The 21,939-nt window shown below is 65.7% G+C and overlaps 1 protein-coding gene across 3 annotated transcripts in view; it reads right to left on the reverse strand.

Annotated features, from left to right (window-relative positions):
- Window positions 1-21,939, reverse strand: part of NCKAP5L (NCK associated protein 5 like) — a 28,007-nt gene that overhangs the window by 4,385 nt on the left and 1,683 nt on the right. Inside the window, exons 2-9 of one of the 3 annotated variants that reach the window (XM_073318758.1) lie at window positions 16,679-16,893; window positions 8,173-8,243; window positions 7,615-7,722; window positions 6,963-7,031; window positions 6,797-6,835; window positions 5,520-5,639; window positions 4,112-4,225; window positions 119-2,766 (exon numbers count right to left, since the gene is read on the reverse strand). In XM_073318758.1, the coding sequence (XP_073174859.1) occupies window positions 119-2,766; window positions 4,112-4,225; window positions 5,520-5,639; window positions 6,797-6,835; window positions 6,963-7,031; window positions 7,615-7,716 (3,092 nt within the window). In that variant the 5' untranslated portion in view covers window positions 7,717-7,722; window positions 8,173-8,243; window positions 16,679-16,893. Of the gene's footprint in view, window positions 1-118; window positions 2,767-4,111; window positions 4,226-5,519; window positions 5,640-6,796; window positions 6,836-6,962; window positions 7,032-7,614; window positions 7,723-8,172; window positions 8,244-10,858; window positions 11,067-16,678; window positions 16,894-21,939 lie in introns of those variants that run through there. The other 2 variants (XM_073318759.1, XM_073318760.1) reach the window with 2 other exon arrangements.

Consider the following 21,939-nt stretch of genomic DNA (forward strand, 5'->3'; position numbering starts at 1 on the left):
GCCAGAACCCAGGAGTCCTGGCCCCCAGCCCACTGCCTGGGCACACAAACTTCTGTTTCCACGCCTCCTGGCATCTCCCTCTCCCCCTGCCCCTACCTCGCAGAGCCCCCCACCGTACCTGTTCAGCAGCTGCTGCATGAAGTTTTCGGCCGTCACCTCCTGGTACATGACCTGGAGCTCGTTCTGCGTCTGCTCCATGAGGATGCCGCAGGCGTGGGGCCGGCCCTTCTCCAGCGCCAGCCCGTTGATGTAGGCCTTCTCCGCCTCCAGCGCCTTGCGCAGGTCCTCCGCCTTCTCCATCAGCTTGGAGATGTTGAGGCTCTCTGCCTCCAGCTTGCCGGCCGCCACCTTCCTCTCGCCACCCCCGCCCCACTGCTTCCGCTCCCCCTTGGCTGGGAGCCCCTCGGGCCGCCGGCTCAGGGCGGGCAGCTTGCTCCGGCGCAGCCCAAACCAGCTGGCGATGCCGCTGGAGTTCTTCGGCTTCCCCTCGCCCGCCAGCCCTTTGTCCTGGCCCCGCCGGCGCAGCACATTCTCCTCGATGCCCTTCATCACCTTCTCCTCGATGGCCGAGTGCAGCCCAGGGCTGACCGCGGGCAGAGCTCGGCCAGGCAGGGGCGGAGCCTTGGCACAGTCGGGGGGCTTGCGGCCCACGCCAGGTGGCGGTGTGGGGGGCGGCTTGGGGCCACCGGGCTTTGGCTCTTCGGCAGGCGGGCGGGGAGCCCCAGCCTTGGCCGATGCCTTGGTGGGCGATTTGGAGGGCAGCTTGGTGGGGCTCCCATGGGGGCTCTTGGTGCCCTTGGCGGGGGGCACCGGAGGGGCTTTGGGGGAGTTCCTGGGGCCCAGAGGGGTCCCCGCTGGGCACAGCACCCCCGGCTGGCGGGCTTTGGCAGCGTAGTGCTTCGAGGAACAGGTCTCAGCCTCCAGCCGGGAGCCCACCGAGCCAGAGGAGTAGCACCGCCCGGCGGGCTCCCCGCCATGGCACTGCTCCTGGAGTTTGAGGCTGCCGCCCGTGCCGTGCCTCATCTCCAGCGCCTCCTCGCAGGGCCGGCCTGGTGCCCTGGCCTTCCCGGGGCAGCCGTTTTTCTCTGGGCCCGGCGCCTCCTTCCGCTCCCCGGCCTTGGCACCCTTCAGCTTCCCCAGCGCCGACAGACGCTCCTTAAAGGGCAGGTGTCCCAGCTCCGGCTGCTTCTTCCCAGTGCTGTTCCCAGGCCTCTTGGGCCCGGCGGCGCCCCCGGCATTCCTGCGGGCAGGCGGCGGGGACTCAGAGCCCTGCTCCCGGCCCTCCTTGGCAGGGGCGTAGGGGCACAGCTCAGGCGGGCAGTGGGGGACGTCTGGCCTGGCGCCTCGCAATGGGGTGAAGCGGGAGCCCTTGGGCCGCTCCAGCAGGGAGGCCAGGCCGCCCACCGACAGCTCCGAGACATTCTCGTAGTCATGGGCCTTCGGGGAGCCATGGCTGAAGGGCTCCGGGGAGTGCACGGCGGCCTCAGCCGTCCCGGGGGCCAGGCGCCTGCCAGCCTTGGGGGAGGCCTGACCGCTGGCCCCAGGGGGCAGGGGGCAGGCAGGCGCCGTGGGCCCCTCGGGGGAGGCCCTGCGGCTGAGCACGGGCGAGGGGCACGCCTCGTAGTTGTTGCTGCGGCAGGGGATCTTGGAGCTGCGGGTGAGCTGGGGGCTCAGGCGCAGAGGGTTGGGGCCCTGGGGCTTCTCCCCGGGCGTGGGCATCTTCAGGAACTTCAGCATCTTGGAGGGCGAGGGCAGGGGAAGTGCCCCACCACCCGGTGACGGGGGGCCCGGCTGCAGCTTGGGCTTGCCCTGAGCCGAGACCTGGGCAAAGCCCTTGGCACTCTTCTCGGGGGGCTCGTCTCCGGAGAGGCAGATGCTGATGTAGGCCTGGTGCCCCAGGGCCGGCTCCGGGAAGGGCCCCAGGTCCTGGCTGCCGGCGGCTGTGCCGACAGCTGGCTTGTCTGCGCTGCCCTGGGCCAGGCCCGACGCCGGCTTCATGGGCTCGTACTTGCCCAAGACCGAGAGGCTGGTGAGCATGTCCCGGCTCAGGGCCTTGCCCAGTGCTCCCGGCTTGGGGCCCAGCGCCCCCGGCTTGGGGCCCAGCGCCCCCGGGGACCCCTCCAGCTGGTAGGCAGCGGCTGGCTCCCCGTTGAGCGGGCAGCCCCCGGTCAGGAAGTGCTGAAGGTAGCACTCCGTCTCCTCCAGCAGCAGGCCTAGGTCCAGCTTCGTTTCGGCCAGGGTGCTCAGCGGGGCCTCACCCGGGGGGCCCTTCTCCACGGGGCCCAGCTCCCCCAGCTCCCCCAGCTCGTCGGAGGAGGAGGAGGAGCTGCCCTCGCTCTTCTGCCGGCAGCACAGCGGGGGGAGCAGCTGGGGGCGCCCCCCCTCGGCCTCCAGGCCCCCCCCCTCCTCACTCTTCCACTTCAGCGCCTCCTCCAGGCCATGCTGTGCTCGCAGCAGGCAGGACGGCCACAGCTCGTGGGCGGTGGCCAGGGGCTCGGCCGGGGGGCCTTCCCCATTCACCGGTGACTCCGGCTGGCTCCGGCTGTCTGCTGGGACCGGCTGGAATTTGGGGGAGCCGGGCTCGGGAGGGGAGTGGCTGGGGTCCCTCCAGGGAGCCAGCTGGCAGGGGGGGGGGCACAGCAGGGGCTCCGTCTCCTCCAGCTTCCGCAGCACCTCCAGGATCTGGGCTTTCTTCTTGAAGAACGGAGACAGCGCCTCCATGGACTGGAAGCTGGGGCTGCCGGTCCGCAGCCCTCCGTACCCCACCTGGGGAGAGGGGCCGGAGAGGCCGTGAGACGCCCAGAGCCTGGCTCCCAGCTACGCCAAGGACTCCCCGATAATCCAGACCCCCAGCCCGGACAGCGGCGCGGCCAGAGCACGTGGCACCGTGGCCATTCGCTGCTTCCCGGGGCAAACGGGCAGGCCCAGGCCTAGAACATGGGGTTCTGGGGCCCCCCTCGGTCCCAAGGCTCAGCCAGATGGTGGGGTTGCTAGTGGGAGCCCAGGTTGTTGGGGGTGGGAAGCCCCTTTGATCAGGGGGCCAGCTTGCCCTCCCGCAGGCTGGGCTGTTGGGGAAGGGGGACGGCCAGCCAGGGAGGGAGCTTGATCCTCACAGGGGTGACCCACATAGGCCAGCCCCCCTTCCCCACTTGGCAGGGGGCAGCCTGGGCACTGCTGGGTTAGGAGCATGGCAGGTACCGTGGCAATGCTGCCGGGGGAGGGGGCGATATGCCCAGCTCCCTCCCCTGTTAATGGGACCACCCCTCCCCACATCCTCAGCAGCCCCCGCTCCGAGACCCTTCCCCGAGGGAGTCAGAGCCCGATGCAGTGGGGGCGCCCAGCCCCGGTTCTGCTCTCAGGGCGTGGGGGGCAGCAGGGGAGAGCCCCTGCACCTGTGGCTGGGGGCTGGGCATTGGGGACCCAAAGACAGACCCCTGTCCCTGATCCGGAGGAGCTGCCACTGAGCATCCCAAAGCGCTGCCCTGGGAAGCCGCCGTCTCTGCATCTTCCCGGGGCCATGGGCGGGCAGGAGACCCCCCGCCATTTCTGCTAACGCCAGGGCACAAGGGGCCTGACCGAGCTGTCAGAAGCTGGGCTTGAGCAGCCCCCAATCCGACGGGCCCCCCACAGCCCGGCCCCAGCTCAGCAGCCCAGCCAGGATCACCTCCTCCCTCAGTGCACAGGTGAGGAAATCGAGGCCCTGAGGGGGGCGTGACCCGCCTGAGATCCCCAGCGTTATCTGTGGCAAAGTCTGGCACAGGAGTCCTGGCTCCGAGGGCCCTGCTGGGCTTGGGCCCAGCTCCTGGGAAACAAAAGGGGGGGGCTCGGCTGCTCCTGCAGGGGGCTCTAGGTCTGGGGCCCCACTTGCCCTGCCCAGGCAGTGCCCGTCCTGCCACTAACCCAAGCTCGTGGCTGGAGCCCGTTCCCCTGGCAGCCCTCCCTGCAGCTCCCCACTGATCTCAGTGACCTGCAACGGAACCCACGTCCCTGCCCGGGGGGCTCGGGCCCGGCGAGGACAGCAGCTGCCCCCCAGTGCCCCTCTCCCTGGTCTATGGGCTGAGAGCAGCCGGGAGCTTGGCTGGACGGGGAGCCAAGGGGGCGCGGGACATACCTCCCTCGGCAGGGCGCAGCGTCCCAGGGGCAGCGAGGGGGCCAGCTTCTCCACCGAGCCCAACTGGAGACTGGCCGGGGGGCTGCACAGCACAGGCACCGGGTGCAGGGCCAGCTGGGAATGAAAGCAAGGCAGTGAGGGGCGGAGACGCCGCAGGGGAAGGAGAAGGGCAGGAGTCGGGGACCCCAGACCTAAGGGTGGGGTACGAGGCTGGACCTGGCGGCGGGGAGGGAGGGGGGCAGACGAGGCTGGACCGGGGTGGGGAGAGGAGGCGAGGGGGCTGAGGCTGGACCGGGTGGTGGTGTGGGGAGGGGGGCGGACGAGGCTGGACCGGGTGGCGGGGGGGAGGCAAGGGAGCTGAGGCTGGACCGGGTGGCGGGGGGGAGGTGAGGGGGCTGAGGCTGGACCGGGTGGCGGGGGGGAGGTGAGGGGGCTGAGGCTGGACCGGGTGGCAGGGAGGGATGAGGGTGGACAAGGCTGGACCGGGTGGCAGGGAAGGAGGGGGGCGAGACTGGACCAGTTGGTGGGGAGGGAGGGGGTCGTATGAGGCTGGACCAGGTGGCAGGGAGGGAGGGGGTCAGATGAGGGTGGACCGGGTGGGGGGGGAGGTGGGGCGAGACTGGACTGGATGGCAGGGAAGGAGGGGGGCAAGGCTGGACCAGTTGGCAGGGAGGGATGAGGGTGGACAAGGCTGGACCGGGTGGCAGGGAAGGAGGGGGGCGAGACTGGACCAGTTGGTGGGGAGGGATGAGGGTGGACAAGGCTGGACTGGGCAGCAGGGAAGGAGGGGGGCGAGACTGGACCAGTTGGTGGGGAGGGAGGGGGTCGTATGAGGCTGGACCAGGTGGCAGGGAGGGAGGGGGTCAGATGAGGCTGGACCGGGTGGGGGGGGAGGTGGGGCGAGACTGGACTGGATGGCAGGGAAGGAGGGGGCAAGGCTGGACCAGTTGGCAGGGAGGGATGAGGGTGGACAAGGCTGGACTGGGTGGCAGGGAAGGAGGGGGGCGAGACTGGACCAGTTGGTGGGGAGGGATGGGGGTGGACGAGGCTGGACTGGGTGGCAGGGAAGGATGGGGGCGAGACTGGACCAGTTGGTGGGGAGGGATGGGGGTGGATGAGGCTGGACTGGATGGCAGGGAAGGAGGGGGGCAAGGCTGGACTGGGCGGCAGGGAAGGAGGGGGGCGAGACTGGACCAGTTGGTGGGGAGGGATGGGGGTGGACGAGGCTGGACCGGGTGGCAGGGAAGGAGGGGGGCGAGACTGGACCAGTTGATGGGGAGGGATGAGGGTGGACAAGGCTGGACTGGGCGGCAGGGAAGGATGGGGGCGAGACTGGACCAGTTGGTGGGGAGGGATGGGGGTGGACGAGGCTGGACCGGGTGGCGGAAGGGGGGGGCTGAGGCTGGACCTGGGGCAGCGAGCCGGTCGTCAGCTGCAGCTTTTGCTGGAAGAGGTCGCTCAGGGTCTGGTTCTGCCGCTCCAGGTCAAAGACCCTCTTCTTCAGCTTGAGGCACTCCTGGCGCAGGTCCTGCCGGCCCCGGGGCAAAGCAGAGCATCTGAGCCAGCGCCCCCAGGGGGTGGGGCTCGGGCCTGCACTCAGAGCCAGGCACTGGGCTCCCCTCCCCACTCAGTGCAGCCCCCACCCACACAGCCAGGCAGGGGGCTGCCAGGGTCCCCCAGAGCCGCCCTCTAGCCCTCTCCCTCTGCCCACGTGACCCTGCGATGCTGGCCCTGGGTCCCAGCCCTGCCACGGCAAAGGGCCTGGGCTCACAACCCACCCCAGGGCTCGGCCACATGCCAGGCGGGGCTGGCTCAAGGATCCCAGGGCATGCCAGCGGCTCCCAAGTCACCAGTCCCCACCCGCAGCCCCGTGTCACCCACACGCCACAGAGCGGGCAACGGGCGGGGAGGCCTCCAGTGCCAGCTAGGCTGCATCCCCGCACTTGAAGTGTGGACTCCGGGCTTCCAGTCCCAGCTCTGGAGGGGAGGGGAGGGGAGGGGGTCAGGACTCTGGGCTTCTAGTCCCAGCTCTGGAGGGGAGGGGAGGGGAGGGGGTCAGGACTCTGGGCTTCCAGTCCCAGCTCTGGAGGGGAGGGGAGGGGAGGGGAGGGGGTCAGGACTCTGGGCTTCCAGTCCCAGCTCTGGAGGGGAGGGGAGGGAAGGGGGTCAGGACTCTGGGCTTCCAGTCCCAGCTCTGGAGGGGAGGGGAGGGAAGGGGGTCAGGACTCTGGGCTTCCAGTCCCAGCTCTGGAGGGGAGGGGAGGGAAGGGGGTCAGGACTCTGGGCTTCCAGTCCCAGCTCTGGAGGGGAGGGGAGGGAAGGGGGTCAGGACTCTGGGCTTCCAGTCCCAGCTCTGGAGGGGAGGGGAGGGGAGGGGAGGGGGTCAGGACTCTGGGCTTCCAGTCCCAGCTCTGGAGGGGAGTGCTGTGCTGTGCAGTGGTTGGGTTGGGGGGGGGAGGGTCAGGACTCCTGGGTTCTGTCCTCGCTGCTGTTCATCGTGCTAGGGAAGCGTCAGCCTGTACAACACACAAGGCCACGCAGCGGGCAGAGCGCTGGGCCCCTGGACAAGGGCACCACACCCATCGCCCACCGCTGCTCAGGTCCCACCCGGGGGGGGAGAAGGTTGGCTGTGCTGCCCCGGGGGGGCTCTGATCCCCAGGCAGGGGGGCCCCGGTACTCACTCACCTTCTGGTTGAGCAGAGCCTGGACCACGTGGTTGGCAACCTGGAAAGCAAAGCAGTCACATGACAGGAGGTGGGGGGCAGGAGCAGCAAATGATTCTCCCACCCCCAGACACTGCCCCGGGTCCCCGAGCAGCCCAGTGCGGGGGGCTCCAAGGCAGGCAAGTTACCTCGTCCAGGCAGCGCTCGTAGGTCTCCCTCTGGTTCTCGTTGGCCTGAGCCAGGGCCGAGTTCTCCGCCTGGCGCAGAGAAGGAAAGAGCAGCAGGTCAGGGGCCCAGCTCCTCCGCCCACCCGAAACTCCATGCAGGGGAAACTCCACCCCAGAGCTGGGCGCCAGGACTCCTGGGTTCTGTGCCCTGCTCTGGGCGGGGAGTGCGGTCTGGTGGGTTAGAGCAGGGGAGGCTGGGAGCCAGGACTCCTGGGTCTTTTCCTCTGCCACAGATTCACTGTATGACGTTGGGCAAGTCCCTGGCCCCTCTCTGCCCCAGCTCACTCTGCTGTGGGGCTCTGGGAGCGCCTGGGAAGCTGCCTTGGACCACGGCTGTGAGTGGAAGGGGGGCGCTGTCCTTGGAACAAACCCCTGAGCAACACGGATTCAGAGCCTGCAGGAGGGAGCCCCTGACTGTTCCCGTTTGCTGCCCCCCTGGTGGCCACACGGCTCGCACTGACCCAGCCTTCACAGCCGGGGCACCCCTCCCCAGTGCTGGGGAGCAGGGCGCTGCTGGGGTGGGCACCCCCAGACGCCATGCAGGGCTCCTGGGGGGGCAGCGACCCAGGGATCATGCCTGGCCCCAGAGACACAGCCCGGTGGGGCTCCGCACCTCCAGCTCCCGCAGTCTCTGCAGCAGCTCCTGGCTCGTTCCCGGCTCACTGCCGCCCTCTTCTGGCTTCATGTCTCCCCGGCCGGCCACAGCTTCCGACATGGAGCCCTGCACCACAAAGCGAGAGGCCAGTGAGTGTCGGGCTAGGCACCCCCCAGGGGTGTGGCCCCTTCGGGGGAACGGCAGGGCAGCCCCCTCACTGCCGGCTCCTCCTCTCAGCACCCAGGATGGGCCTGCTCAGTGCAGCCTCCTGCAGGCACCTGCACCAGGCTCGCCTCTGGGACCAACCCCAGCCGACTCCCCTGAACAGCATCTGGCCCAGGCCAGAAGGGAGTCTGGGCTGCGGCAGCCTGGAGGATTCTCTCCAGAACACGGGGCCTCCTGCAAAGGATGATAAACGAATGCACAGGCGGACAAGGAGGGTGCATACACACACACGTGCAAAGGAGGGAGTGCACAGGTGTGCATGTGCAAAAGAGTGTATGTACACATGCACCTGCAAAGGAGGGTGTGTACACACACGTGTGCAAAGGAGGGGGGAGTTCTCTCTCTTCTTACCTCGTTCCAGGGGCCCGACCCCAGACCCAGCAGCACCTTCCAGCCTTCCCTTGTCACCTCTGCCTGCTCGCCTGCAAGGGGATAAAACCCAGCAATCAGACTGGTCCCTCAACTCTGCCTCTCCAGAACCCCACACCGAGACGGGCGACGGGGCCGGACCAAAGAGCCTGGAACTCAGGGAGGGGCAGCTGTGGGGAAACCCCCCCAGGCTCCCCAAATCCCAAGGTGGGAGAGAACACCAGCCCTGGGCAGGCTGCAAGGGAAGAAACTCTGACACAGTAACGTCCTTGCAGATCCAACTGGACCTTGAAGGGCCTCTGGAGCCAGGACCCATTAGCCGATGCCCTCTCCACCCCAGAGTGGGCTGCTGCTCAGCACCCTTGACCAAGAGGCTCCCGTAGCCTCCTGCAGCTAGGGTCCACCTATCCCCTCCCCACGGGAAATGTATCTGGGCTGCCTGGAAACAAGGCCAGCTCCCCCCCCCAGTTCCTGAGCTGGACAGAACCCCAGGAAACGATCACTCAGGGAAAAGTGAGGTGCTGGGGGAGACCCCACCACTGGGGGAGGCGCTCGCACCTTTACCCCAATCAAACGGCCTTTCCCCCTGGCCGGCCTGAAAACAGCCCCCTGGCCAAGGGACCAGACCCACTGTCCGCATCCTCCTCCAGCCCCAGGACCTGACACCGCACAGAGCCAGGCCCCCAAATGCCCCTCCAAGAGCAGGCAGCAGAAGGCACCTGAGTAGCATTTACCCTTCCCCCTGCCGCCCAACCCCGTCCTCTGCACCCTGCCAGGGGCAGCGCCTCCCCGAGCCACTTTAAGGGTCCTTGCCCACACAGAGCTGGGAGCGAACCCTCCTCAGAGAGCCTTCCGTGCTAGTCACAGAGGCAGGGTGATCTAGCCATGGGGGGAACAGGAGCCAGGATACCTGGGTTCCATTCCCAACACTGCCAGACACGCCTGTGTAAGTCACGTCTCTGTGCCTCAGTTTCCGCATGTGTACAGTGTGTCTAATAACAGCTGCCTGCCTCCCACTGCAGCCTCGTTCCCAGGAGGTTGCGAGGCCTGGTTCAGGGACTGGAGGATCTCAAAGGAAAGGCTCCAGAGCAGGGCTAGCTCTTGGAGGGACAGGTCCTGCTTGTCGTGCAGAGCCCCTCTCTGTTCCCCTGCCCCACCCTCTCCTAAAGGCCCCTGGAGTTGCCCCAGTTTCATTGGCTGACCCATCTCGCACACACACGGCCCGTCACCGCTCTCCAGGCTCTGAGGACAGGCCTGTGCCAAGAGCGGCATGGTCGCATCTCGGCTTCGGTGCCAGTTTGCCCAGCGGGCTCTGGGCCCAGCCCAGTTAGAGCCTCCCCGGGACAAGGGCTGCCTGGGGCTGACTCCCCCATCCCGGAGCGGGCAGGGAAGTGGCCAGGTGGCACCGATGGCTCGGGGTGAGAGCAAAGCAGCAGGGGCTTGGAACGGGAATTCAATCTTGCTACGAATCCAGCCCCCCAGCGGAGGGGTCCGGCCACAGAACCAGGCCGGGGGCCCCCATGCGAGGGGCCCCCGTGTAAGGCAGAATCATTGGCTTCAAGCGTCAGCAAAGATGTTCCCCTGGGGGGTGACATCCCCCCCACATCTAGACACAGCCGTAATGTCCCTTCCACCCAGACCCCCCACGGCACGGCGCCCCTCCTCCCAGGGACCCTAGCAAACCCCCCAAAGCTAGCTGCCCCCAACCCCGTCACCCCCACAGCCGGCCTCGGCAGGGCACAACATGTAAACACAGGTTCCCCCACCCACGGAGCTTACAACAGTGGGCGCCACAAACCAGACATCCCCAAACCTCACCCCGACACACACCACCAGCAGCCCCCCATCTTCCCCAAACCTCACCCTGATACACACACCCCGGCAGCCCCCCAGACACCCCAACTCCCCCAAACCTCACCCCGACACACACACCCCGGCAGCCCCCCATCTTCCCCAAACCTCACCCTGATACACACACCCCGGCAGCCCCCCAGACACCCCAACTCCCCCAAACCTCACCCCGACACACACCACCAGCAGCCCCCCATCTTCCCCAAACCTCACCCTGATACACACACCCCGGCAGCCCCCCAGACACCCCAACTCCCCCAAACCTCACCCCGACACACACACCCCGGCAGCCCCCCATCTTCCCCAAACCTCACCCTGATACACACACCCCGGCAGCCCCCCAGACACCCCAACTCCCCCAAACCTCACCCCAACACACACCCCGGCAGCCTCCCCAAAACCTCCCCCAACACACACACCCCAGCAGCCCCCCAGACACCCCAACTCCCCCAAACCTCACCCCAACACACACCACCAGCAGCCCCCCATCTTCCCCAAACCTCACCCTGATACACACACCCCGGGAGCTCCCCCATCTCCCTCAAACCTCCCCCCAACACCTGAAACTTACCCCGACCACACACACCCCCAGCAGCCCCCCATCTTCCCCAAACCTCACCCCAACACACACCCCCAGCAGCCCCCCCATCTTCCCCAAACCTCACCCCAACCCAGAGACCCCGACAGTCCCCCCAGACACCCCATTTCCCCCAAACCACACCCCGGCAGGCCCCCCATCTTCCCCAAACCTCCCCGCGACACACACACCCCGGCACCCCCCACCCTCGGTCCCCCGGCCCCGCCGCCCCCCACGCACCCAGGCCGGGACGGGCTGTGGGTCGGCCCCCGGCGGCCGCTGCTCCGTGCGGGGCCCCGCAGCGCGGCGGGGCCGGCTCCCCAGCATCCTCCCCCGGCCGCGACCCCGGCTGCTCCCGCTGCGGCGGCTCCCGGGCCGGCCCCGCTATTGTTGGGGAAGAGGCGGCTCCAGCCTCGGCTGCTCCCCCGGGCCTGCGGCTCCGCCTTCCCCGCCGCTACCGGGGAGGAGCCCGGCCCCCGCCCGCCCCGAGCCTGGGGAGGGGACCCCCAAGCCTGGGCCGGAAGGAGAACTGGGGCTCTCGAGCATGGGGGGAAGGGGAACCCGCAAACTGGGGCCCTCGAGCATGGGGGGAAGGGGAACCCGCAAACTGGGGCCCTCCAGCATGGGGAAAGGGGAACCCCCAAACTGGAACGCCCCCCACGAGCATGGGGAAAGGGGACCCCTCCAACTAGGACCAGGGGAGGGGGGGAAGAGCCTCCCAAACAAGCTCCCCCAGCCCAGCATCCTTGGACCATCAGGAAGCTGGACACACAACTGCCCCCAACCAACTCCTCACACCAGGGAGGAAGGGGGACCCCCACAAACCAGGACCTGCCTCCAGCACATGGGGGAGGGGACCCTCACAAACTGCCCCCACCACCCAACCCCCACAGATCATGGCAGGGAGGGACCTCCCCAAGGGCCCCCTCTCGGATCATCAGAGAAAGGGGGACCCTCACAAACTGCCCCCTAGGGCCAAGTGCTCTCAGATGGGGAGGCAGAGGACAGGAGCTACCCCCCTGGCCGGGGCACACTCCAGAGCCTTCCCCCCACCTCCCCAGGGGCTGTGTGGGCCCAAAGGAGGCCGATACTTCCCACCAGGTCGAGTGATTGCAGGTGCCCAGCTCGTGACCCCTCAGAGGGGCCTGATGTCCTGCCAGGGCTGAGGCCCCCCAGGCCCCTGCACGGGGGCTGGGCCGGGCCAGCAGAGCCCCAGGCCCAGCACGAGCGGAAGCTGATGGGACAATGGAAACCTGCCAGGCCCCGGCGTGCCACGAGGAGCCGGAGAGCAGCTCTGAGCGGTGCTACCACGGGGCTGCGGGAGGAGGGAGTCCGGGGCAGCGCTGGGGCAGGGCCCCGGCTGGAGGAAAGAATGAAGCCCTGGAGCAGATCTCTGCCCCGGACCAACAAGGTCCCCCCACAGCTTCCTCAGCGGGTGCTGTGCCCTGCCTCGCTGGCTGAAGCGCCCTGGCCGGGCCCAGCGTGGGGACAAAGAGCCCCGCGGCTAGGCCTGATGCCCAGCCCGGCTTTTACGGGACAGTCCCACGTGCCCAGGCCTTTTCAGCACTGAGCTGGTGTCCGGGGCACAGAGAGGAAGAGCAGCCCCTGTGTGGGTGTGGGATAGCGGCCACAGGGCAGCACAGCTGCCCCCTCAGGGCGCCAGCCCGTGGCTGGGACGCCCTCAGCTTGGCCTGGCCAAATGTCTTGTGCGGCTCCAGAGACAAGACTGCAGCAGAATCTCCGCCCTGGCATCGCGCCCTGGGCCCTGACAGGTGCCAGCTGCGTGTGGATCTGGGACTCCCGCAGCTCCGGCCTGCCCCGGAGCTGGGCGCAGGACACCATGTCCTGGGGCAGGGGATTTGGATTCGGTTAATCCGGCTGGTTTTGCGGTAGGACAGGTTTGCATGACTGCACGTCACAGGAGATGGTCCAGGTGCCCCACTCCCCACTTCTGCCTCAGGGCAGAACTTGGATGTGGGTCCTGACGCGTCAGGCCACTGCCCTGCCACTAGTCAGCCCCGTGCCCGTGCAGCAGGACTGGTAGCATCTCGCAGTGCCCAACTTACTGACCCTCCGAGCCAGCCGCATGACATCGTCTTCAGAAGTTCGAGAGCTGGGCACACCTGCCGGGACTCGGGGCTTCAGCCCCACTCCTACTGAAGCACCTCCCACGGGGCTGAAACCCTGAGACCCCCCTCCACACAGGGCAGAAGCCCCTAGCCCCACCACCCTGCCGCAGGGCAGAAACCTGGAGCTCCCCTGCCCATCTGGTGGGTGGAGAATGAGGGGGGCTCTGCGAGCCGCACTTTAACTGTAAGAGCCACGTGCAGCTCGCCAGCCACGGTTTGGCCGCCCCTGCCACAGTGCCTAGAGCCAGGTGGGTCCATTGCGCTGGGCATGCCATAGCCACAGGGTGAGTGAGAGGCCCTGCACCCAGGAGTTTACACTCTCAGGCCTGTCTGCATTAAGGACATTGGCAGTGGGGCAGCTGCAGTCCGGTGAACTAGGGGCATGCACAGCCCTTGGCCAATGGGTAGTGGTACCGGTAACCCACGGAGCAGCATGCCTCACGTGCCCTCAGTCCGCAGGAGATGCGGGTCTGTTACAGCCCTGCTCATGGACACGGGCTCCTGAGCTTACACACACAGACTGACGCATGTTGCTGGAGATGTCCCATGTCAGCCATCACCGCGCGACTCACTCCCTGGCCAGCCAGCAGCAGATGGCAGCTTCCAGGCCTGAGACTGACGGAGACCAAGGCAGCAGCTTTACAGCCTTTGCCTGGGAGCTTTGCCCAGGTGGGAGGGCATCGCGGTGCTGGTCAGAAGGAACCAAGGCAGGAGGACGGATGGGAAAGGCTCGGTCACGCCGCTGAAGGGCAAGGAGAGAAGCATCCCAGCGCCAGGCCCGGGAGCAGCCTCCCTGGAGACGGAAGCGAGGACAGAATCTGACTCAGACCCCAGATTTCAGGATGACTCGCAGTGTTAGATGTGGACACCAGAAACCCTTCAGTGTCTTCTCCCGTGTCCACCCAGCTCCGGCCTGCGCGGCTTGGAACCAGGCAGGAACGAAAGACACCGGCTTCGACTTAACAGTAGTCCCTTGTCTCTTGGAACACGAAACCCGCGCACCTGGGCTGACATGTCTGCGTGTGCCCACGCCGAGCTAACAGGACAGCTCACCGGGGGACGGAGGGAGCGGCACACTGAACCCTGGATTTAACATTTTTTCGCAAGGAGGTTCAAGGAAAGCCGAGAAGGGATCATTGCTACAGCCGGTAACTTCCCCCCAAAGCGCAGGAGTGAAATGGACTCCAAGGCCGAGCGAAACGGGCTCCATGCTCCAGGCTGGGCGAAATGCAGAGCATGAACAGAGCACACAGATGGGGACAAGAAACCTGGCTTCCCCCTTCCCTGGTTGTGCTCTAGGCTCAGTGTTGTTAGAAACAAAGGGAAACAACGTGGTTTGTTCTCAGCAGAGGTGTCCCTTTAACAGAGCAGTCTCCAGGGGTCCCATGCAAACAGCCCCGGTCCAGTTTGCAGTGCGATTCAGTCACTCCTGGCACTGATGTAAATGGCTGGGCAGGGTGCAGGAGACCCAGGCCCCTCCTGGGCCGCGGCCCCCCGCTTAGGTACCTGCAGTCAGTGCAGAGCCACGAGAACGCTCTAGCCGGGGTTTATTGTAAGGTCTGCATCACCGCTTTAAGATGAGGATATTCCTACCCCCCACGGCAGGCCAGATTCCCGCATCGGGAAGAGAAAGAGCCAGGCTCCTGGTGAGCGAGGGCCTGATTCGGGGCCCCCGCAGCACCCCCAGCTCTCCCATACCCAGAAAGTGGCTCCAGCGAGCGGCTGGGGTGTGCCTCTTGGCCAGCCTCAGCCACTCACATGGGACGAGGAGAGTGAGCCGCAGAAGGAGTCAGTGGCTCATTGGACCCAGGCGAGCTCACGGTTTTGTGTACAATTATAGCCTTTTCTCCTCTGCAGCGCGCTCACCCCATGATCTCACAGACATCACAAACCTCCCCGAGCCTCCCAGAGAAGTGGGGAAACCGAGGCACTGAGCAGCACGGTGATGTACAGCACTGGGGCTGTTGCAGCAGGGGCGTGACCTGTACCGGGGCAGGAGGGTGTCGCACCAACCCCCGCAGCCCCTGGCTGCCTCCCCTCCGTCCCTGTCCCGGCACCAGCACACAGACACATCCAACAACAGCTGCCAGGCTAGAAGGGGTGAGAGTTCCCTGCTGGCACCTCCTGCCCCAGCTCCCTCTGCCCACAGCTCCCTTGCCAGCCTTTGGCTCTGAGACCCTGGATCCTGGAAGGGGTAGGATGGCCCCTCCCTTGGGGCTAACCACTGGGAAGGCCTCGCGCCCCTGCCGCGCTCTGGGGATTCCTGCCGGCCGCCAACGCCTGCTTGGCCTGTGACCCGAAGCTGCTTCCTCCACCCATCAGGTGGCCCACAGGATGTGGTGGACACTGTGACGAAGGGGGACTGTTCTTGATGTTTCCTCTGAACACTGTAGGGGTGCCTCAGTTTCCCCTAGGCATTTCCTAAGTCTCTAGGTGGTGGGATAAGGCAGGTGGTGTAATTGTTGCAGAGCACAGGGCCAGGGTACATAAATGGTGACACCCTGTTTCCTGGCAACTGATGGCCTGGGCCCTTCCCCCCTGCAAGGTGAGAGCTAAAGGGCTGGAGAACAAAGGAATCAGGTGACCTCCTGGCCCAGGAAAGGGACAAAGCGGGGTGGGGTGGGGGGGCTGGAGGGAGTTTCAGTTTGGGGCTGGCTGGGACATGGAGTGAAGGGCAGATGGGGTTGTCTGCCTCACTGCCCCCCCAAAATGGACCCAGCTGAGGGGTCCTGTTCTCTGCACCTGCAAGCTCTGTGTTAGACCATGTTCCTGTCAGCTAATATACCTTCTGTGTTACTGGCTGGCTGAGAGTCCCGTCTGACTGCGGAGGTGGGGGGCAGGACCCTCTGGCTGCCCCAGGACCCCGCCTGGGCGGACTCGCTGTGGGAAGCGCACAGAGGGGCAGAGGATGCTGAATGCAATGAGGTCAGACCCAGGAAGGTGGAGCCGGGTGAGCTGTGTGTCCTGCAGACAGGCTGCTCCCAGAGAGGTGACTTTCCCAGAGTCCTGCCTGGCTTTGTAGGGAGCAGCTCCAGAGCATCGCCCAGGGACGCCGTGACAGACACCAGCCATGGATGTGCTCCAGCCACGAGCAGGGAGGCCTGGCAAATCCCCAGGGGCCGATAACAGGCTGATCTATCAGCAGCAGGCCTGAGGAAGAGGAGGCTGCACAGAGACAAGGCGGAACTGCAGCCCAAGAGCCGAGATTCCCATCACAGCTCAAAGGAGATTGGCCCCCCCCAGGGCATCTGACCTCCCACCAATCGCCATGCCACTTCATTTCTGTCTAGACTGGGGGCCATCATCCCAGGGCTCAGAGCGGTGAAGTGACTTGTCCCTTATTAAGTCAGCAGAACCCAGGCGCCCTGTCCTGTCCCTGAAGCCCCCCGCCTTCATCCTATGGCAATAGCCAGAATCCCAAAGTGCGGCCACACCCGGGGTGCGAGCGGAGGGGAGCCCGGGTCTGCTCCGACACGTCCCATTATACAAGACGTTTTCACAGGGACAGAGGTTTTACAAACAGGAATTTGGTCTGTCTACAGGCCATGCACGGCTCACACAGTGATGTTACATTTCTCGCACATTCACATGACGGCTTCTCATGCACACTCACTGGGATTTTCACCCCCATCACACTCACCCTCAGGCACAGTTGTGACCCAGGACACGTGCGCTCCTCCTCACGCTGGCCACCCGCAACTTGCCTTGGAGAAAGGGGGACTGCAGAGGCTCAGCACCCCCCAGGGATCAGGCTTGGGTACAGAAACGATGCAGGGATTGTGTCACCCACCAGTGAAATGCAGCCACCTCTGGGCCAGAACACAGCAGCCATTTACCAGGACAGGAAATGAAGAAGAATCATGCAGCTGATTGTGAAGCAAACTGAACTGCCCAAGAGGGAATCTGAACAAGAAACAGTGACTCCTCTTACCAGTCCAAGAGCGCCACAGGACCGTCACCAGCGCTGAGCACCCAGGACCTCGACCGGACGCCTCCCTGGAGCGCGGAAGCTGCAGAACGCTGGTGTCCAACGAGGCTCCACGCAGAAGTGCCCTGGGCAGGAGTGGATGTTGCCCTGCCCGCCCTGGATGTGCCGAGGGCAGGACAGTTCTGGGGGAGGTTTCTCTGCTCTACACCTCACCACGTCTGGAAGGGGACAAGGAGTGCAGAGATCAAACTGCTGGAGGCTGCACCAGGATGGGAGATGAACCAAAAGCAAACCCTGCCGCCCCCTTCCCCGAGCGGAGCCAGGACCAGACACAAGAAGAGCAGCAAAAATAGTCCAGGAGTCGGGGCCGGGGAAGTTGAGGGTTATTTATAGCTGGCTCGCTGCAGCGCGGACACGCGGCCAAGCTGGGGACAGTGCAGGTGGGAGCTGGCTGCTCCACGAAATACCCCTCCACCCCCCAGGGGCTCGATCCCAACTTGGGGAGAGCCTCTCCCAATGCTGTGCCCCTCACCAGGACACACCGTCCCGGAGGGCAGGGGGAGCACATCTGGAAAGGGGGGCCTGGGCCTTCCTTCACCCCAGGAGGGCAGGGGGTTGGGGAGCGACCCAGTGGCCAGCGTGGCAGGTGGGTGCTCCAGAGGGAGCCTCAGGCTTGGCTGGGGCTGGACCTGGTTCAGGTCTCCACAGAGCAGATCTGAGGAGAGGGATCCAGGGACCCCTCCCAGAGAGGTTTTTTTCTGCCACAAGGGCAGAACTGGGCCACACTCCCCCTGCCCCGCAGCCCCCTCCTTGCTGCCCAGAAATGCCCAGGGGAAGGGGCAGTTTGCCATTACAGACCCTTATCCAGCTCTCCCCACTCTCTACCCTGGTGCTTTTAGCTGCCCTGTTTCCTTGGACGTCCAGTGCTGAAATCACGCTGGGCACTGGGAGCCAGGACTCCTGGGTTCTATTCCGGACCCTGTCACTGATTCCCTGTGTGACCGTGGCCATGTCACGCTCCCACAATGTGCCTCGGTTTCCCTGTCTATATAACTGGTGCGACACCCCGCCCCCCAGCACAAGTCACTCCTACACGCTGCTGGGGAGGAGAGCAGCCCAGAGGGACCCAGGCTGGCAAGGCCCACTGGGAGGTGTATGGCAGGGGCAGGGCCCCTGGGGATGGACGATGCAGCTGTCCGCATCTTAAATAGAGAGATGCAGCCTGCAGAGACTACCCTTCCCAGCATGCAGTGCACTGAGTGACCAATCCCGTGTGTGTTGCGTGTGAGCGGGTCAGGACAGACCCCCGTATCTGGGACCTGCCAGGCATGGCCCTGGGGCCCCTCAGAGAGCCTGACTGCGCTCCCAGGCCCTGCTCCGCTCCGGGTTACGTGGGTGGAGCTCCACAGAGCTCAGTGACATCCCTGCTGGAGCCCAGCGCCCCTGGCCACCCGGGGGTGGGGGTCCCGGAGCAAGAAGGGACGGTGCCTGGCTTGAGCTCCCTGATCCCTCCAGCCCCCTCCCCCAGCCCCAGGAAACAGGGGCGGAAAGCTGGTCCTGGAGGGGAAGTGAGGTGCTGTCTGGAGGGGAAGGCCCAGCCAAGCTCTTGCCTGCCCCCCGCGCACAGAACAATGCCAGCCCCAGGGGCCCCGACCGGAGAATGGAGGGCAGGGGAGGGTCTGAGTGATCCTGCCAGATGGGCGACGCAGGCCCACCCCAGAGCCCCTCACTCCTCACGAGCGCTCGGGGGCTGCGAGGTGGGAACCGCTTCCAGCCCCAGCCGCCTTCCAGGCGCGAGGCCGGTCGGACTGCGGACGCCAGGGCGGGTGAGCAACAGCAGGGCCGAGGAGTCTCCGGGAGCCTTTCCGGCCGCTCAAAGGGATCAGCAGAGCCCAGGCTGCCCCCAGCTTTGCGGGGGGCAGGCAGGGAGGGGCCGTGGGGCCAGAGGCAGAGACCTGGGCACGCCGGGTCAGGGCTTCTCTAGGGCTATGCAACTGCACTGTGGCAACCCCCTAGTGCAGTCAATGTGGGGAGGGGGTCCAGGGGTTAGAGCAGGGGCTGGGAGCCAGGACTCCTGGGTTCCATTTCCGGCTCCGTCGCTGACTCGGCACACGACCTTGAGCTCATATAGTTGCCCTGTTGAGCCTCAGCTTCCCCGTCTGTGTAAGGGGCTCAGCACCTGAGCTGCGCCCTAGGGAGCCGTGCAGCTGTTTCCAAAGCACCCCCTTTCGCTGGCCTCGCTCGCCAGGATGCTGCAGGCCCCCAGGCTTCCTAGATCCCAAGGCCAGAAGGGAGCACTGTGATTGACCAGCCCCCCGGCCCCGTGCAGGGCACAGGCCAGACCTGTCCTAGAGCAGATCCTGAAGAAAAACATCCAACATGGATTTAAAAGTCGCCCATGAGGGGGAATCCACCGCGACCCCTGGTGAATCGTCCCAGTGGTTAATTGCCCTCAATGTCAGACATTCACACCTTATTTCCAGTGTGTCTCGCTTCGACTTCCAGCCACTGGTTCGACCTTCCTCTGCTCGACTGAGGAGCCCCTGATCAAATCTTTGCTCCCCGGTCCCCCCTGTGAAGCACGATACATTGATCTAGTGCGGCCAGCCACATTCCTAATCCTTCCACTGTTCCCGAAGCTCTTCTCTGAACCCTCACTGGTGTCTCCACACCCGTCTCGAACGGTGAGTCGCAGCAGTGTCGCACTCTTCCAGCAATATTCCTACAGGGGGTGCTGCCCAGCCCCACCCCAGAGGCGACCCCAGCCTGGCTGCCTTTGCTCCTGCAGGGTGAGAGCTGGGGGGCTGCGGGGAGCCGCACCCATTTCCCAAAGGAGAACGCGCCCCTCCCGGGGAAGGACGAGCGGCTGGCAATACCACAGGGTGGCTTCCAGCCCCACAGCTCCTCCACAGTCACCCAGCCAGGGGCTGGGCAGAGCCAGCTCAGCTTCTGACAGATCTCAGAGCCCGGGCGAGGTCAGGGCTTTTCGCACTGACGCCCGGGACTTGGTAGAAGGGGGATGGGGACGAAACCTGACAACACGAGCCCCAGTGTCCACTCCACTCCCAGAGACAGAACCTGGCTCCCAGGCCCCGCGCTGCACCCGCCAGTCCCCACCTCACTTCTCCCTTTGACACACTGCAGTGGCCCTCGCCCCCCGTGAATGCAGGTTCAGCAGGTGAGATGAGCCCGGCTCTGGGGGCACCAGGGGCTGGACCCGCATTTGACAAGCGAGCATTTCACGAGGGCTCCCTGGGGCCCCGCCAGTCGCTGGAGAGGACACGGCCTGGGGCAGGCCTGGTTGTGATGGTGGCTCAGAGTGCTGGGCCCTGGGCAGCGCTGTCCCGGGGCCAGTCACAGGCTGCTGTGTGGACACACCTTGGTCCCCCTCTTTGGGAGCCTGCTGGCACGGGGCCCTGGGCTGGGAGATTAGGCTTTGCCCCAGCTGACACGTTGCAGTCCCATCCTCGTGTTAGCAGGCCTGGCTGCAGGCCTGTTGCTGCTACGACCCAGGGCTGCTGCCCCACGGATCCACCCATCTTGGTACCCTGGGAGTGCCCGACGTGGGCTGAGCAAAAGAGCCAGGGTTCACCTGCAGGAGACAGAGCAGAAATTTGCCTCTGTGGAGCCAGCAGCTCCAAACTCCTTCACCACAGGGCTGGGGCTCGGGGTCGTAGCAAGGTGGGAGTAGGGGGACTGGCTCCCTGCTCCCCACATCCTGGGGGAGGACCCAGAGGCTCATGCTCCACAGTGCACACCACGGCCTGCACTCTGCTCCGGGTGCAATGAGCCCCAGTCGCCTGGCTGCTGGGGCTTGTCTGAAGAGCTGGCAGGGAACAGCCTGGGGGCAAGCCCTGCTAATGGTCCAGCCCCAGGATGCCAGGGCACTATAGAGCCCCACTGACGGGCTGGCTTGGCCCCTGGTGCGAGGCCCACAGCAGGAGCAACAGCTGAGCCCCCAAAACACCCTATTCCCTCCGCCCAAAGTGGGCGGTGAGGCCTCGTCAGGGCAGGATGAGGGGAAGGGGCGGCAAGTGCCAACCTGCAGCCGCAGCGGGGCAGGGAGCCAGCTCCCTCCAGCGAATTCCACACAGCCGCGCTCTGAGAGCTAAGGCGGCAGGGAGGGGGGCAGGGAGGGTACACAGAAACCACCACCACATGCCCCAAAACACGACACTGACACCCTGCAGCCCAGAGACACCCCCAGAGCCGCAGAGCGCTTGGCCTCAGTGACACACGGAAGACCCAAACCACCCAACACGGGCACAACCGCAAGACAGCCCTGGGGCCTGTACTAAGCTGATCGCCCTGGCTAGGCTGCTCAGGGCCGTGAAAACCGAGGGCTAGGTCGACAGCCCCAGGCTCATGGCTCTCTCAGAGGCGGATTCACTGCGATCCACAGAACAACTCCCAGCGCTGCAGGAGCAATCTCAGCACCGTACCGTGCCCAAGGCCCGAGGCTCAAACCCAACCCGCCCAATAGCCACACGGCTCTGAGAACCGACAGGCGACACAGCCCCTGAACTAAACCGGCCAAAAACTCGCTCTTTGCTGAGCCGGCTTCCGGCCCTTCTCCCCAGAGCCCCGTTACTGACCGAACGCCCCGTCAGGCTGGTACTGCAGCCTCTGCTGCTCGCCACACCCTCCCCGTTCCCACAGCTAGTTAACTGGGCTAGTCCGAGGAGCCCCCCACAATCAGAGAGAGCCCCCCGCTCCTGCCAGCCCTCCCCAGCCCTGGATTCAGAGTAGCCAAGGAAATGAGCTTGGCACCCGATGATTTTAGCACGGACTGAAATGATCGAGGGAGCAGCTCTGATCCAGTGAACGTCGAATTCCTTCGTCGCTGGCTTTCCCTGCCCACCCCCCATAGCCGCTGGGAGTTGTTCTCCCACAGTGACCTGGGCTTGTTCCAGTCAGGTTTAACTGGGTCCCTGCTCTGTGCTGAAGCCTTGGCTAAGGACACAGGTCCCCGGTGTTAGAGCACAGGGCCAGCTTCGCCCTCTCAGGCAGGCAGCCTGCCTCATCTCGCCCCGTGCAGGAAGCTCACGTTGGCGTGTAGCCAGGTGCCGTGCGAGCCTGATTCAGCAACACGATGACAACGCTGGCTGGCCCCAGCCATGCGGCGAGGCCAAACCGGTCAGGTCCCCGGGCGAGGAGATTTTAAACACCGGCGACTGCTCTCTTTCCAAAGGAGAACAGGCTCCCGGGAGGAAGTGTAAAACAAGCAATGGCCAGAGCTTGCTCTGGAGCCGAGATCCTGAGCT

The sequence above is a fragment of the Lepidochelys kempii genome, chromosome 20, assembly GCF_965140265.1.
Source record: "Lepidochelys kempii isolate rLepKem1 chromosome 20, rLepKem1.hap2, whole genome shotgun sequence".
Taxonomy (NCBI): Eukaryota; Metazoa; Chordata; order Testudines; family Cheloniidae; genus Lepidochelys; species Lepidochelys kempii.